Source organism: Terrapene carolina, unplaced genomic scaffold (genome assembly GCF_002925995.2).
Source record: "Terrapene carolina triunguis isolate 2854851 unplaced genomic scaffold, T_m_triunguis-2.0 Scaffold194, whole genome shotgun sequence".
NCBI classification, from domain to species: Eukaryota; Metazoa; Chordata; order Testudines; family Emydidae; genus Terrapene; species Terrapene triunguis.
The window spans coordinates 9,142,497-9,158,926 of NW_020664545.1; the positions used below are offsets into that span (position 1 = coordinate 9,142,497).

Here is a 16,430-nt window from a genome sequence, read left to right on the forward strand (position 1 = left end):
GATGCTGCTGCTCCTGTATACATCCTCCAACAGAGATCTCACTGTTCTCATTCTGTGTCAGATGACAATACTTTTCAGCTTGTTTTCTATTTCCCTTTTGGATTTTTCCTCATGGGGTGGGGCTGGAGCTGCTTTAAGGGCCTTTTCTTAAAGGGAACAGAAAAGGCGTTTAAATAAATAAACAATGAAGACAATTGCTCAAGAGCCCAGTTCAGGGAGGGTGAAATTCACCCCTCCTGCCAATCCCAAAGAAACAGGCTGAGGGTGGGGGGGAGACGGAGAATGGCACAGATATTTAGGGCAGGGAGCAGAGTCCCCCGCTCCTAGCCTGCCAGGGGATCACAGCGTACTTCCATAGCTGCTATTCCAGTTCCCAGAATGCCCAGGAGGGCTTGGAACCACTGGATCGATGTAACCATGGGCCTCATGGCCACGTCCCCACCTCCCCATGCACCCAGACTACACAGAGATGGCGTACGTGCCCAGCTCCATCACATGTGTGGCCCTGGCATGCCCACTGGCACTGAACTGTGGAGTTTCTACCACATAGGGACCTCCTAAAGCCCCTGTGTAAACTGTAGCCAAACATTACAAATAAATACATTTTAAAACAAAATAGTCAAAAAGCATCCTCCCTTTATGCACCGGCCAAGACCTGAACAGAGGGCTCTCGGATCCTCTGCAACAACTGGTGACCTTGGTAACAGAGGGATGCAGCTCCCTGAGCTGTATAAGTTGTCAGTGACAGAGGGCACTGGTTGTTTACAAGTGAAGCAAATAAGACCCAAGCTTAGGTCTTGGCAGATACACACCCTCCAGTTCCCCCGCTAGATGCGCAGTAGTAGAGAAGGCCCAAGCAACTCTTTATTCATGGCTAGGGCCCTACCAAATTCATGGTCCATTTTGGTCAATTTCACGGTCATAGGGTTTTAAAAATCATAAATTTCATTATTTCAGCGATTTAAATCTGAAATTTCACAGTGGTGTAACTGTAGGGGTCCTGACTCAAAAAGGAGTTGGGGGGGGGTGTCGCAAGGTTATTGTAGGGGGGTTGCAGTAGTGCTACCCTTACTTCTGCGCTGTGGCTGGCGGCAGCACTGACTTCAGAGCTGGGCATCTGGTGAACGGTGGCTGCTGGCCAGGATCCCAGCTCTGACGGCAGAGCCGCCGCCAGCAGCAGCAGCAGTGCAGAAGTAAGGATGGCATGGTATGGTATTGCCACCCTTACTTCTGCACTGCTGCCTGCAGGGAGCTTCTTTCAGAACTGGGCGCCCGGCCAACAGCTGCTGTTCTCTGGCCACCCAGCTCTGAATTCAGCACAGAAGTAATGGTGGCAATACCACAATCTCCTAAAATAACCTTGCAACCCCCCTGCAACTCCCTTTTGGGTCAGGATCCCCAATTTGAGAAACACTCATCTCCCCCGTGAAATCTGTATAGTATAGGGTAAAAGCACACAAAACACCAGATTTCATGGTCTGTGTTGCGTTACTCATGGCGTGAATTTGGAAGGGCCCTATTCCTGGCCCATTAGTGGCGATGGGATAAGAAGGCACATGTCATCATAATAACTAATAACACATATCCAGGGAAGAAGCATCATTACCAAATTCTCTTTCCCAAAGGTGACCTGGCCAAGATGGCACACATACTGCACCTGCCACTATTTAGCAGTCGTATGGTACAGAGAATTCTACAGGATCACACATGCAGAACATCGCTGGGGTGAAACTGCAGGTGTAAGTGTTACCATGTTGCTGACAGCCCACTTGCTCCATTTGTTGCCTTGCATTTGTTATCCGAATGGAGATCACCCAGCTTATGGTCTCCTTTATATATGTTAGCTTACTCCCTATGCTGCAGTTTATAGTGTGACCCACTGCATGCTAGAAGGGGGCCATAAGGTAAAGTAGAACAATACCCATTTTCAAAGCCAAAATCTGCCAGAGCCCTAAATGAGCAGAATGGATCTGGTTACTTCAGTAGCCAAAGAGGTGGTTTCCACAATGTCTGTGCCTAGGTGTTCTCCTCTCCCTCCTGTACACTACCCTGCAGAATAAATTCCTTTGTTTCCACTCAGAAAATAGACAGTGACATACAGTACAAAGTATGCAGACTACTGTGCTCCTTAACTCAACAAGATACTATCTGGCTGAAAAAAGGGCCAGTTTCAAGGACTTGGTAGGCTTCAGTGGTTTCTAAGACACATCTCCAGCATCCTGTGATAACTGGGAAGAACCAAAACTCATCAGCACAGGCAGATTGCTGATGTAGCCGTGAGGAAATGAGTCAAAATGTCATAGGGAGACACTGTTTCCTTCCCCTGTTCGAGACAGGGAGACAGTGGAGCATCTGCATTGTATATGCACCCACATAATGCAGAGACAAGCAGCAAGTCTCTCTCATAGGCGTGCAGTGATAAACGCAGCCCTAAAGAAGTGTGCATGCTACGTTTTACATTTCCAAAAAAAATAAATAAAAGAAGAGGCTGGTAGGAAGTGCCTAGATATATTTACAGCCCCGCATTAAGGTGCATGCTTTTAAGCAGAATGGCAACAACAGCTCCGCCATGATTTGCTACTTTAGTGGAAGAGACACTGAAGTTCGGGCAACTCGAAATATCAATTGCTTTGGGCTGCCACAGGGCTTTTGTGGCCTAAAGCAGCGTTTCTCAAATGCCACCGTGGCTGCATGCGGCCACCAGGGGCTTTTCTTGAAGCCACAGCCTCCTGGGCTGTGATGGGGAGGCGGAGGCAGCAAAATAGCGGCTCCTCCCCTGGGGCTGCCTGCAGGGATTGGTTCCTACCCCCTTCCGGAGCCACAAACACTGTAGGAACAGGCAACCAGTGAGAGTTCCCCACCTTCTCAGGGGCGGTGTGGTTCAGGCTTCTGCCCTGGGGTGGTGGGCGGCAGACTCTGGCCAGGCAGCGTAGCTCTGTCCCCCAATCGCAGGGTTTTGGGCTCCATCCCTGGACTCACCCCCCGCCCTCACCTCAACCCCTGCTGCCTCCCCCAGACCCCCATTGCCTCTGGCCCCCCTGCCTCCTTAACCACCTCCTCATCCAGGGCTTAATTTGTCCCCCAGCATGCCAGGGCTGAGTAAGTGTGCTGTGAAAAGTGATATTAACAAATATACAAATATCACTTTTCACAGTAGCAGAATTACAGGTCTGTCGCATCTTACGCGCATTTAACATGCGCAAATTCAGCTTTACGCGGTCGGCAAAAACAAAAAAAGAAAAATAACAATTTAAATACCGTTCCTATAGTGCGGGCGATTCCGCCCGCCATTACACTCAATGTAATTTTGACTATACGCAGTTTTCGCTTTACGCGCTGACCGCGGAACGTAACCCCAGCGTAAGATGAGACAGACCTGTATTACCTAGCAATCCAAAAAAAAAATCAAAACATGCAAAGCACTTTATTTTTGTTTCTATTCTGTTTAGGTCCAGTAAAGAGCAGAGACAACTGCACATTATTTTTATTATTGAGTCTGCAAAAAAAACCTACATAAATAAATTACAATGATCTGGACATGTATATGTGCATATTTATTTGTTTTTCCTAAAGTTAATTAAGTATTTTAGGAAAAATTCTCAGAGTGGCTACAGTGCGGCCACCAAAAATATGTTGTGTAAGGTAATGTGGTTCAGCAGAGCGCCTTAAGAAAATCGGCTGCTGTATCTTTCCCTCCCTCCATCCCAGCTTTAGCCCAGGACAGAGAGGAGCTAGATCTTTGTTATCTAACAAGAAAGGTCAACCGGCAAGCCAGAGACATGCATTATTTAAGATTTTGCTGGTTCACTTCATGAACACTGGTGTATAAGGTGACGACAGTTCTCTATTAACTGCTACTCACTAATTGGTGGAGAGTGAAAATGGGTACAAACCCATTTCCTGAGCAAAGAGCAAAATCATCTAGATTACTAGGGCTCAGAAAGGACCAGAGGAAGAGAAGGGTTCTGGGGAGCTATGGATATGAAAATATCAGGCTCTCCTGCCTCTGGACATCTGATTACACACACACCCTCTCCTACAACAGACATCACACACACCCCTGTCCTAGAATAGGCATCATCATATGACTTCATATGATTCCTACTTTTCAGCCCATCTGGTAGAGCTTCTAGCTATAGACCATGGAGAATATCACTATTCCAGCCATAATCACAGTCATGCAGAGAGGTTGATAAATGAAAATTAGCTGTTACCACTCAAGAAAGAGATCTTGGAGTCATTGTGGATAGTTCTCTGAAAACATCCACTCAATGTGCAGCAGCAGTCAAAAAAGCGAACAGAATGTTGGGAATCATTAGGAAAAGGCTAGATAATAAGACAGAAAATATCATATTGCCGCTATATAAATCCATGGTACACCCACATCTTGAATACTGTGTGCAGATGTGGTCACCCCATCTCAAAAAAGTTATATTGGAATTGGAAAAGATACAGAAAAGGGCAACAAAAATGATAGGCGTATGGAACAGTTTCCATATGAGGAGAGATTAATAAAACTGGGACTTTTCAACTTGGAAAAGAGAGGAATAAGGGGAGATATGATAGAGGTCTACAGAATCATGAATAGTATGGAGAAAGTAAATAAGGAAGTGTTATTTACTTCCCATAACACAAGAAGTAGGGGTCACTAAATGAAATTAATAGGCAGCAGGTTTAAAACAAACAAAAGGAAGTATTTCTTCACACAATGTACAGTCAACCTGTGGAACTCTTTGCCAGAGGATGTTGTGAAGGCCAAGACTATAACAGGGTTCAAAAAAGAACTAGACAAGTTCATGGAGGATAGGTCCATCAATGGCTATTAGCCAGGATGGGCAGGGATGGTGTCCCTAGCCTCTGTTTGCCAGAAGCTGGGAATGAGCGACAGGGGATGGATCACTTGATGATTACCTGTTCTGTTCATTCCCTCTGAAGCACCTGGCATTGGCCACTGCTGGAAGACAGGATACTGGGCTATATGGACCATTAGTCTGACCCAGTATGGCCGTTCTTATGCTCTTATGAGGTTGGGGAGGGGGAGTGGCTTACATGCTAATTTGTTTTTTAGGTTCACACAAATCTTTACAAGTAAACCTTTTGCCAGGATTTCAGAAGGCTTTACCAGCAAAGATCAAGTTAAGACCAGAAACATTCCTTATGCTATTACCAGTTCGGGACTGCTGGCTCTTGACCACAGATCTCACATATGAAGATAATTTGTCCTCTCCTCTTGAATGTCTTGCTGTCGGCTTCATTCATCTCCCCTCCCAAACACTCATCTTCCCCAGTTCTGTCACTGTTGACAGCACCACTACCCTCCTGGTCTTCTCCCATTCACCCAGGCCACACCCAAATTCTGCTGCTTCCTCCTCTTCAATATCACCATGAGCTGCCTTTTTCTTTCCATCCCCACAGCTGAATCTCTTATGCCGGGCCTCATTATATCCTATCTTGACTAAGATATCCTATCTTCCTCCTTAACATCCATGCTGCCTTCTTTTCAGTCTATACAAAATGGTGCAACTAAAGTCGTTTTCCTTGATAATCAATTTGATCAGGTCACTCCCTTCTTTGAATCCTTCTGCTGGCTCCTCACCTTCTATTGCAGGAAATCCAAGCTCCTTGTCATTGCTTTCAAACTTCTAGGGAACTCTGTCCTGTCCACTTATTTTCACTTGTCTCACATTGTGTTGTTCACATCTACCCACTACACTCATTCTCCTACCTTCAACCATCCACATGAACATTTCTGCACTTTCTTCCTTGCTGCTCCATATGCAGTGCTCCCTTCTTAAGCCCCTCTGCAAGGCTCTTATCCTGGCCACACTTACACCCCTTTTGAAGACCCACCTCTGCTGTGCTACCTTCAGTGAATCTAGTTCACATGGATATTCGCTTTTTTAAAAATTATTTGTTGTTTCTTCTTCCTGCTAACCTGTCTTCTTGTCTATCTGTCCTTAGACGGTGAGCTATTTAGAGCAGGAGTTGTTCCTGCTGGTCTGTCTCAACAGTAAGGGGCCTAAATCCTGAATGAAGCCAAAGAAGAGAAAAAGCCAAGAAAAATCCCATAAGATAAGACAGCTACAGCAATTAGACCTGTCAGTGAGATGATGCTATTGACATTTAATTCTATTAAGGTTCTTGTACTGTATCCATCACCATTGTATCAGAGCACCTGACGCATGAGTAATCCCATGTTGCTCTGCAGACTAAAATACATCCCCACTCAGGTGACAAGATCAGCACTTATTTGACTCAAAATGACAAGAACAGACATGATCAAAATAAGTCGAAGGCCCTGTATTTTGTTTTTCAAATGCATTTGAAATTAAATCTATGTATTTACACACACCTACAAGCCACATAGGTGGAGGGGATATCCATGTGCTAAATGAATTCCTACCATTCCTGTTCCACCTAGCATTTACTCTAACAGCTTCCAACAACGGCTTCCCCCCCTCCCCCATCTCAAAAACAACCTGCCGGAGAAGATTCCTCCTCCTTTCTTCCGAAATGTGGAAATTCCCACCAAAAAAACAAAAAGAAATTACCCCTGCCAAGGTCCAGAGCAGGCAAAAATCTGCTGTGGCTCACCAACAGCTCTTCTAGGCATGAAAATGCAAAACATTTAAAGTCTTATTTCAAAACCCTGCAGGGCTAGAAATGAGAATTTTATTGGCCATGTTTTCAAGAGCGTTCTCCAATTAGCAGTTCCCGTTGTTCCTCAATGTAGCGGGTGCTAGCCATATACATTTCTAATAAAATCTACATATTCATATATACACACCAGCCGTTTAGAAAGGAGATGACCGGTGTTCTAACAGGACGTTAGCACCCAATTAGCACTTGCGTTTAAGACTGGAAAGTTCTGACATAACACCCCGGATATTTTTAAATATTAAAGAAAGAAGCTTTTTTATCCCATTGAGTCCAGTACAGCTGGGCTCATGGGAACTCGGCACGAGACTTCACAGGTGGAGGAACACAAAAAATATAGTCCCAATAAAAAATATTTTAAAACTCTAAAATATCCTGAACTTGTATTTGCTACATGGCATATACAGACTACATGATGGCACAGGGCAGCATAAAGATATTATCAACATGTGTTTGAGATGATCTACTTAACAAAACAATAGACTCATAAATTCCAAGGCCAGAAGGATCATTGTGGTCATCTAGTCTGACCCCCCGTATCGTACAGGCCATCAAACGTCCCAAAATAATTCCTAGAGCAGATCTCTTAGAAAAACATCCAATCTGGATTTAAAAATGATCAGTGATGGGGAATCCACCACGACCTTTGGTGAATTGTTCCAACAGTGAGTTACCCTCACTGTCAAAAATTTACACCTTATTTCCAGCCTGAATTTGTCTCACTTCAACTTCCAGCCATTGGATCGTGATATATTTCTCTGCCAGAATAAAGGGCCCATTATTAAATATTTCTTCCCCAAGTCTATACTTAGAGTCTGTAATCAAGTTACCCCTTAATCTCATGAGTAAGGAGACATCCCAAGCTCATGCTAATAAAACACCTGCACCACACCAGCATGTGTTCTCTTCCTCTCATTCATGTTATAGTATATATATTACACACACATCTTATTTATTTTCTGAAGTCCTTTCAGTTTCCCATGAACAATTCCTGGCCCTGTAGTGACAATACCTTCAGGGCTACATACCGTTGCTGGAGAGGAGCGTGAAGTTAGTGACAGAGAGTGTCTAGTGTTTTCCATCCCCCCATGAATGAGATAGGCTCCTGAGCTGGAGAGGATCTGACTTCCCCCAATGTCCATAGTGATGCCCACCATGCTGTGAGAGGGAATGGCTGTAGGAGAGGATGCCGCTGTAGTCACCTGTGCTCCACCTCCCTGCGGTTCGAAATAGGAAGCTGCGCTGCTGGGGGCATAAATCTGAGCTTCGGTGTTGTAGGAGTAGGCGGCTCGGCTGTCAAAGGAACAATACGGTTAGGATGTGAAGCACCCGTGAACGGAGAGGAGCTTAAATATCTAATTTCACTCTCACACTGTGATCTTCAGTAAGTTTTTTAAAAAGCCTCGACTCCATTGCAGACGGGATTTGCTCTACTAAAATTTAGTTCAGATATAGAAGTCAGTTGACAACATTAATCTCTCCAATGACAGCCCTGAAGCAGGCGTCACGCCAGAGCCCTTTGGAACATTTGCTTTGTCAGCGGTGGAATGTTGGGTACAGCATGAGAGAGCACAGAGCCCAAGAAGGAGCCTTCTGACAGCCTGGCTCTTCAGAAATTAGGGGAAAATTTCCAAAAACCCTAAATGAGACTGAGGCCTAGTCAACACTGACAAATGTTTGCTACCAACAAACCCTCAGTGCAGACACAGTTTATATAGAGTCAAAAGAGGGCTTCTTCCAGTATCAATTCCCCAAATGAAATACACTAAACTGGCAAAAATTGCATCTATACCAGGGCTTTTTCTGGTATAGAAATGTTGTTTTAAAAACACACAAACAAAACTTCACAACCCTAACTAACATTACTGTCCTGGCAAAAATTTCTATTGTAGAACTGGCCTGAAGCTCCTAAGTGCCTAAGTCTCTTTTGAAAATGAGACTGAAGTTTTTAAGTCCTTTAGGTGCTCTATTTACCCCAGCTCCCTAACAGATACAAAAGGGTTTGGAGAAGGAATATAGGATCCATTTACATAGGGCATGTCTACACTTACCAGTAGATTGCAGCGAGTGTCGATTTAGAGGATCTGGTGAAGACATGCTAAATCGATGGGAGAGTGCTCTCCCATCGATTTGTGTACTCCACCTCCCCGAGAAGCGTAAGGGAAGTTGACAGGAGACGCTCTCACATCAACACAGCACAGTGTAGCCACTGCGGTAAGTGGATCTAACTATGTCAACTTCAGTTACGTTATTCACGTAACTGAAGTTGCGTAAGTTAGATCGATTTACCGCGGTAGTATAGACCAGCCCGTAGAGTGAGCTCCATGTGGTTTAGGGTGGGATCTCCTTGAGGAATTGTGTCTCTCGCACACACAATGTCTCCAGCAGCAAAGAAGCAGTATGGCCACTGCCACACCAGTTACACAGGGTAGTGCGTGCTGCTTTCTCCTCTTGCTCACTCTCCCCTTTACGGGAGCTAGTGCCGGCAGCAGCACTAGAATGGAGCAAACCTTGCTACAGGGGCGAGCGTAAGGACCGACACTGTACCCAGCTGCAAGGTGGGTGTATGAAGTGGAGAATAAGGCTTTTTGTGTACTCTCTCTCCACCGTTCAGGGCAGACACAATTGTGCTCGGTCTCTCAAAGAAAGAAAAATGAACTTTTACATCTGTCAGGGTGGCATTTATTGGCCCTAGTCATGTGAATGACAGAGACTCTTACATGGTTCCATTGGCGTAGACAGCCTCTCCTCCTTCCACATACTGGACCTGGGCTGGGTATACATGCTGCACAGTTTGCACCTGAAACAAATGTGACAATCCTGGGTTTATAGATGAATTATTGACAAGCAGTTATGGAAGACACTACACACACAAGCAATTAGCATTTAAAAGGGCACTCAAAGCTGTTTAAGAATGAATATTAACTTTTAACTTTATATTTGTCCTATTTTTGGAATGTATTTTTTAAAGCCCTTCTTTTTTAAAATTTCACATCAAAGTTCACACAACTAAAATACACACGGACAATTCTTTGCACAAACAACACTGTTCTCGCACCCATCCGTTCTGTACCTGCAAACGCACACTTCGCCAGCACAACTGCTTGTTTGGGCCTACTATGTGTATGCAAGTCAGGATATTTTTAAAAACCATTGGCTCTAGACAGTCATCTTTTCAGAAGAGTGAAATAATTATTTTTTAATATTTATAAAAATAATTTTGAAATAAATCTCTCCCTAGACTCTATAAAGTGAAACCTGATGCAAGACAGGTGTCAAGGAGAATTTGATTTTAAACTTTAAACAACCTTGAGAGAATCTCCTTTATCATCAGTCTAAAATAAGGAATAATCACATGAAAGAACAGAGGAAACTGCTCTCCCAGCCATCTCAAATTCTCTGATCAGACACTGCTCTACAAAAAAAATCCATATTTTAACTGATTAAAGAGATAGCCTATATAGTTTCAAGCAGCCCATGCTGGACATGTGGGTAAGGGCGGGGCTGCAGGTTGTTTTTGCTTTCAAATGACTGCATAGCAATGGCATTTGCTCCCCAACTCCATTGATCTTACCTGCTGTGAGACCTGCTGAACTCTGGGAATGGAGATCTGCTGCATCTGTGCTCCTTTGGGAGAAGAGCTTGTTGTTTGAACCAAAACCCTCTGAAAAAATAAATAAGAGACATATGCATTTAGACACAGTGTTACAGTTAGACCAAGAACACCCCCATTCTGTCTAGGCCATTTCCTGCAATACACTTACTAGAGGATTTGCTCCAAATCCCCAAATAAAGGCAGCAGCCCAACCATACTTTATGGCTACCCACATACGCCCCCTCTCCTAAAGCCTCCACGCATTTTCCATTTAGTCTAAACTACAGTTAAACTGGACATGGGCCCCAAACCCAATACCCTAAACTTTGGGGAGAGCTCAGATGTGGATCCAAATGGTTTGGTTGGGCCCATCTTTAAGTGGGGGGAGGGATAGCTCAGTGGTTTGAGCATTGGCCTGCTAAACCCAGGGTTGTGAGTTCAATCCTTGAGGGGGCCATTTAGGGAACTGGGGTAAAAATCTGTCTGGGGATTGGTCCTGCTTTGAGCAGGGGGTTGGACTAGATGACCTCCAGAGGTCCCTTCCAATCCTGATATTCTATGATTCTATGAAACTTGGTTTAAGCAGCCACCCCAGGGACTAGCAGAAACTGGTCTTAAAACAAAAGGTCAACCACAACTATCGTGGAAGATCTCTGCATCTTTCCCCATGCCTGCATTTCTCCTATGCAGGGAAAACTCTTCAAAAGCTGCTATCCCCAGGCCACGACCCTTTTTCAAAGTTCACTTCTGCCATAATCCCGACAAGGAACAAAGCAAATACATTTATTGATCTCCATTCCGTGCCATGATGAGCACCAACCCCTTCTGAGTTCTCTCTTTTCAGATGTAGAGCCAATAACATTAAATTGAAATACATTTTTAATTCTGGATCCTTGAAGCCATTATTGCATAATTTGCCATGTCCGAACAGCCATTCTACACTAATGTCAAAGTTGATTTTCCGACCGCTTCCTTTAATTTTTTTTCTCTTATTATTCGCTTGCAGAATCTAGTAGTGGGTCTGCAAGTTTAAGTCTGTCTGGAGGAGATTGAAGCAATTTGACCTGGTCAATCACTTCTTCAAATTGCTCTTTTTGTGCTACATTAAAAGTGATGTTAGCATAAAAGAACTTGATAAGAAGTTGAAACCTTTAAGGCTTTGCCTTTCAGTTGTTCTTAATGGCATAATCACAGATTGACCTGTGACATATTTGAACTGTTGATGATGAACAGAGATTGCTTTAGAAAGAAACTAATGTTGAAGAGCTGCTGGAAGGCCTGGAAGAGGAATTTAAATTTTTAGTGTGGGTATCTTTTGACGACATCTGTGGCATCCAAAATCAATGTTCCAGGATCAAACTCAATATTCTGCTCCTCCAGAGCAATATTCTGCTAATCCTTTAATAAGCAATGTTTCTTCAGGGTCAAATGGGCCACTAAATGAATCTGAATAAACTGATTTACTAGACTTTTTCAAGAGAGGCATGATTCTTTTCTATCTTGCTGCTGGACTCTTGACAAAGTTTACATTTTACTTAAGAAGAGTCATCTGTTTTCATTACTTCACTCCACACAAATAGAGTTTAAGGCCAGAAAGGATCAGTAGATCATCTAGTCTGACCTGCTGCATATCACAGGCCATTAAATTTCACCCAGTTACCCCGTGTTGAGCCCAATAACTTGTGCTTGACTAAGGCATAACGTACATATGGCTAAAGTATACCTTCCAGAAAGGCATCCAATCTTAATCTGAAGACATTAAGAAATGGAGAATCCACCACTTCCCTTGGTAGCTTGTTCCAATGGTTAATCACCATCATCAATTTCTATCTTATTTATCATTTGAATTTGTCTGGCTTCAGCTTTCAGCTATTGGTTCTTGTTCTGCCTTTCTCTGGTAGACTAAAGAGCCCTTTAGTACCCAGTATTTTCTCCTGGTGAAGGCATTTATACACTAATCTTGTCACTTCATTCTTTTTGATAAACTAAAGAGACTGAACTCTGCTGTCTCTCACTCTAAGACCTTTTCTCTAGCCCCCAAATAATTTTTGTGGCTCTTTTTCCCCCCATCCCCTCCCATTTTTCAAAATCCTTTTTAAAATATGGACAGCAAAAGTGTAAACAGTATTGGTCTGACCAATGCCATATACAGAGGTAAAATCACCTCTCTACTCCTACTTACTATTCCCCTCTTAATTCACTGAAGGACCACATTAGCCCTTTTTGCCTCAGCATCACACTGGGAGCTCATGTTCAGTTGCTTGTCCACTATGACCCCTAAATCCTGTTCAGTGCTTTCTAGGATACAGTTCCCCATTCTGTAGGTATGGCCTGTATTCCTTGTTCCCTTGCCTTGGCTGTATTAAAACGCATTTTGTTCAAACAGGCCCACAAGCGAGCCAGATTGCTCTGTATGACTGCCCTGTCCTCATCATGATTTACTACTCCCCCAGTCTTTGTGTCATCCACAAATTGTATCAGCATCAATTTTATATTTATTTCCACAACTGATGAAAATGCAGAAGAGTGTCGAGTCTAGTACCAATTCCTGTGGAACCCCTCTAGAAAACAACCCCACTTTTTGACGATGATTCCCTATTGACAACTACTTTTGAGATCTGTCAGTCAGCCCGTTCTTAATCATTTTAATGTGTGCTTGATTGATATTCTACCATGCTAATTTTTTAAATCAGAATTTTGTGTGACACTATGTCAAATGCCATACAAACGTTTATTATATCTACGCAGTTACCTTTATCAACCAAACCTGTAATCTCAAAGAATGAAGTCAGGTTTGCTTGACAAGAGCTATTTTCCATTAAATCATGTAGATGGCATTAATTATATTCCTATCCTTTAATCGTTAGAATGAGAAACAACCTTCTGGTGAAATCAACACTGAAGATCAAAAAATATGATGAGCGAGCCAACTTGATAACAGGACCACATTATACTCTGCAAGGTGGGCAGCGCAAGATTCTAGCCAACCAAGTGTCCAAGCAGTTCCCGACTCCATCCTCTACCCTCTTCAACATCCAATGATAGTTAATTTTACCTACTAGCTACACCTCTCTCTCCAATCAATCACTCCATCCTTCCACCTGTTCCCCATCCTTTCTGAACAGTTCTATAAAAACTTTCTCATGGTTTCCTAAGAGACATAAGTGGACCCTCAATTTTCTCATCACTTCCCTTTAATATTTTCAAATAAAATTTTCATTCACAGATTGAAATTAGAACCTAATATTTCTAGTATCACAAAAACTTTCAGACATGTTATATGTATGTAAACGTGTCAAAGCAATACACACTCAAAAAGTGAAGAAAATACCTCCAAAATCACCCCCTCTCCGCCAAAAAAACCAACTATGGGGTTTTTTCTGATTTCCCTCCCCACACACACAGACACATACAAAATTCTGCTGATTTTGATATATCTCAACTCCAGGAGATGCCTTTTTAAACGACGTGGTACCATTTGCATCTTTATTGCTTTTACTGACACATCAAATAAGGACATCAGGACACTGCAATGGATCAAAAACCCAAATTGGCAGGAAAGAGTTTTCTTGGCAACATGGCTAAATTAAAAGCCTTAAATCAAAGTGTATGTTTTTATTACAAACATTTCGATGGCATTTATCAATGCAATATCTAGGTAGGCTTCATCACCACTTACACACACACACACACACACACACACACACACACACGCACTTCAGGTTGATTTTTTAACAAAATCCTTTGAGCCAAGAGTTAAAGCATATTCAGCATTAAAATTAGGTTTATTTTCCATGGAGACAGCATTAACTGCTGTAGCAACATTACCTGCTGGGAGGCTGGCACTGGCTGCACTACTGGAGCCTGAGCAGACGCAGAAGTACGCAGTGCCACAGAAGTCGCTGAATCTGATCCGCCCTCTGAATTCTGCATGCTCACTGCTAGAGAGAGCACAGAGGAGATCAGATAGAGAAGAGACAACTTCACTAATTTGCAGTTCTCAAAGAAAAGGAGCTCATGTAATCAAAGTCCAAACGAATAAAATCCCAGTAGAAGGTCTATGACCTGTCAGAGAAAGGTAACTACCAGCCTACTTGGAGGATTCTTTTTAGTTTGGGTTCTTATATTACTGCTGTATTATATTAAGATAAATGTACACAATTGTTCCACAGAAAGAGAAGGAAAGGGAAGGCGCAGAAAATGTGTTTCTGAATATAAATATAACAACAACAAAAAATAGCATTGGGAAATTGTTGTGTCATAGCAGAAGTGCAACTACTCCTCGCTGGGACAGAAGTATACTCGAAGATCAAGAACTACAATTTCTTTCCTACCCGGTCTTAGCACATTTAGCGACCTCTAAGTGTTTAAACAAAGCCAAGTGCCAAACAATTTGATTATATACCCAGCAATGTAACAATGACACAGTGGGTTAGAGCACTGGATCTCAACCTTTCCAGACAACTGTACCCTCTCAGGAGTCTAATGTCTTGCATACCCCAAGTTTCACTTCACTTAAAAACGACTTGCTTACAAAATCAGACAAACACACAAAAGTGTCACCGCACACTATTATTGAAAAATGGCTTACGTTCTCATTTTTACCATATTATAAAATAAAATCGATAAGAATATAAATATTGTACTTACATTTCAGTGTATTGTATACAGAGCAGTATAAACAAGTCATTGTCTGTATGAAATTTTAGTTTGTACTGACTTCGCTAGTGCTTTTTATGTAGCCTGTTGTAAAACTAGGCAAATATCTAGATGAGTTGATGGACCCCCTGGAAGACCTCTGCGTACCCTCTAGGGTACATGTACTAGAGCCATGCCCCTTTTGACAGTAATATGTTCCTGCAATGGTGAGGATACCCTGACTAGAGCAGATTTTGTTTAAAAAAAAAAATTCAAAGTGATCTTTTATCTCTAAACTGAAAGCTTAAAATAAATAAATAAAAAAACCCCACACTCATATTCCCTGTCTGGTTTCTTATCAAAACCAAAGATTTAGAAATTCCAAATCTTGAGGTTTTGTTTTTTCTCTCTTCTTCCCCTTTTGCCACTGAATGCAACAGAATGAAGACTTCTAGAGTCTCTTCACACACAAACACTCTTTTTCATTCTTTCCCTTTATTTAGATCTTTCTGTCGGACACTAACGTCTCAAAACTTCCTCAACTCTGGAAAAAAAAGTTCGAGGCAAAAGGAAAAAAAGGAAAATGGAGGAAAAAACCCAAACTTTGGATATTATTATTCATTTTATTGCACTCCATGACAAAGAGGAAAAAAGGAAAGCAAGGGGGAGGACGGGACACTGAAAATTTTAAAATATCTAATATGAAAACAATTTTTTTTTTCAAAAATGTCACAGAAAAGTTGGGGAAGCTGGAGAACTGAACAAGAGATTGTTCTGTTTTGACCACGCAAAATAGAAACAACTTCAATATTTTTCAGAGTTATTTTTCCATTTTTCTAACCAGCTCTGACCCTGTGCAATCATGTTTTTTTCTCTCTCAACTCCACCCAGCCCCAAACAGCTTGTGAGTCATTTTCTCTTTTATGTTTCTCCTGGACAGGGACAGGACAAGACAATTGCTACAGGAATAATATATTCTCAGCTCACTGCTCAAAATACAGCTAAAGGACCAAGAACCAAATACTGCAGATACAAGAGATGGCCAAGTCATATTCTTGATCATAGTTCATATCCTCTTCCTAGGCACCAAGTCATATATACACTCCATTCTCCTTGGGAACTGTGTGCAGAATAGGTTTGCATACAACTAGGGTGACCAGGTGTCCGGTTTTCGACCAGAACACCCGGTTGAAAAGGCACCCTGGCGGCTCCAGTCAGCACTGCCGACCGGGCCGTTAAAAGTCTGGTCAGCAGTGCTGCAGAGCCAAGGCAGGCTAGTCCCTACCTGTCCTGGGGCCCCACGCTGCGCCCCAGAAGCGGCCAGCTGCCCCAGCCCTGAGCACCTCCAAACCCGGAGCCCCCTTGTGCACCCCAAGCCCCTCATCTCTGGCCCAATCCCAGAGCCTGCACCCCCAGCCCAGAGCCTGTACCCCCTCCTACACCCCAACCCCCATCCCCCCCCAACCCGGAGCCCCCTCCTGCACCCCAGAGCCCACAGCCCCAGCCCTCACCCCCTCCAGCACCCCAACTCCCTACCCCA

General features: G+C 43.1%; 1 protein-coding gene across 3 annotated transcripts in view; it reads right to left on the bottom strand.

Annotated features, from left to right (window-relative positions):
* RFX2 (regulatory factor X2) overlaps nt 1–16,430 on the bottom strand; it is a 59,054-nt gene that overhangs the window by 38,095 nt on the left and 4,529 nt on the right. For 2 of the 3 annotated variants that reach the window (XM_024205319.2, XM_024205318.2), the window contains exons 2-5: nt 14,081–14,193; nt 10,232–10,321; nt 9,378–9,457; nt 7,686–7,950 (exon numbers count right to left, since the gene is read on the bottom strand). In XM_024205319.2, the coding sequence (XP_024061087.1) occupies nt 7,686–7,950; nt 9,378–9,457; nt 10,232–10,321; nt 14,081–14,185 (540 nt within the window). In that variant the 5' untranslated portion in view covers nt 14,186–14,193. The remainder of the gene's footprint in view (nt 1–7,685; nt 7,951–9,377; nt 9,458–10,231; nt 10,322–14,080; nt 14,194–16,430) is intronic. The other variant, XM_024205320.2, reaches the window with a different exon arrangement.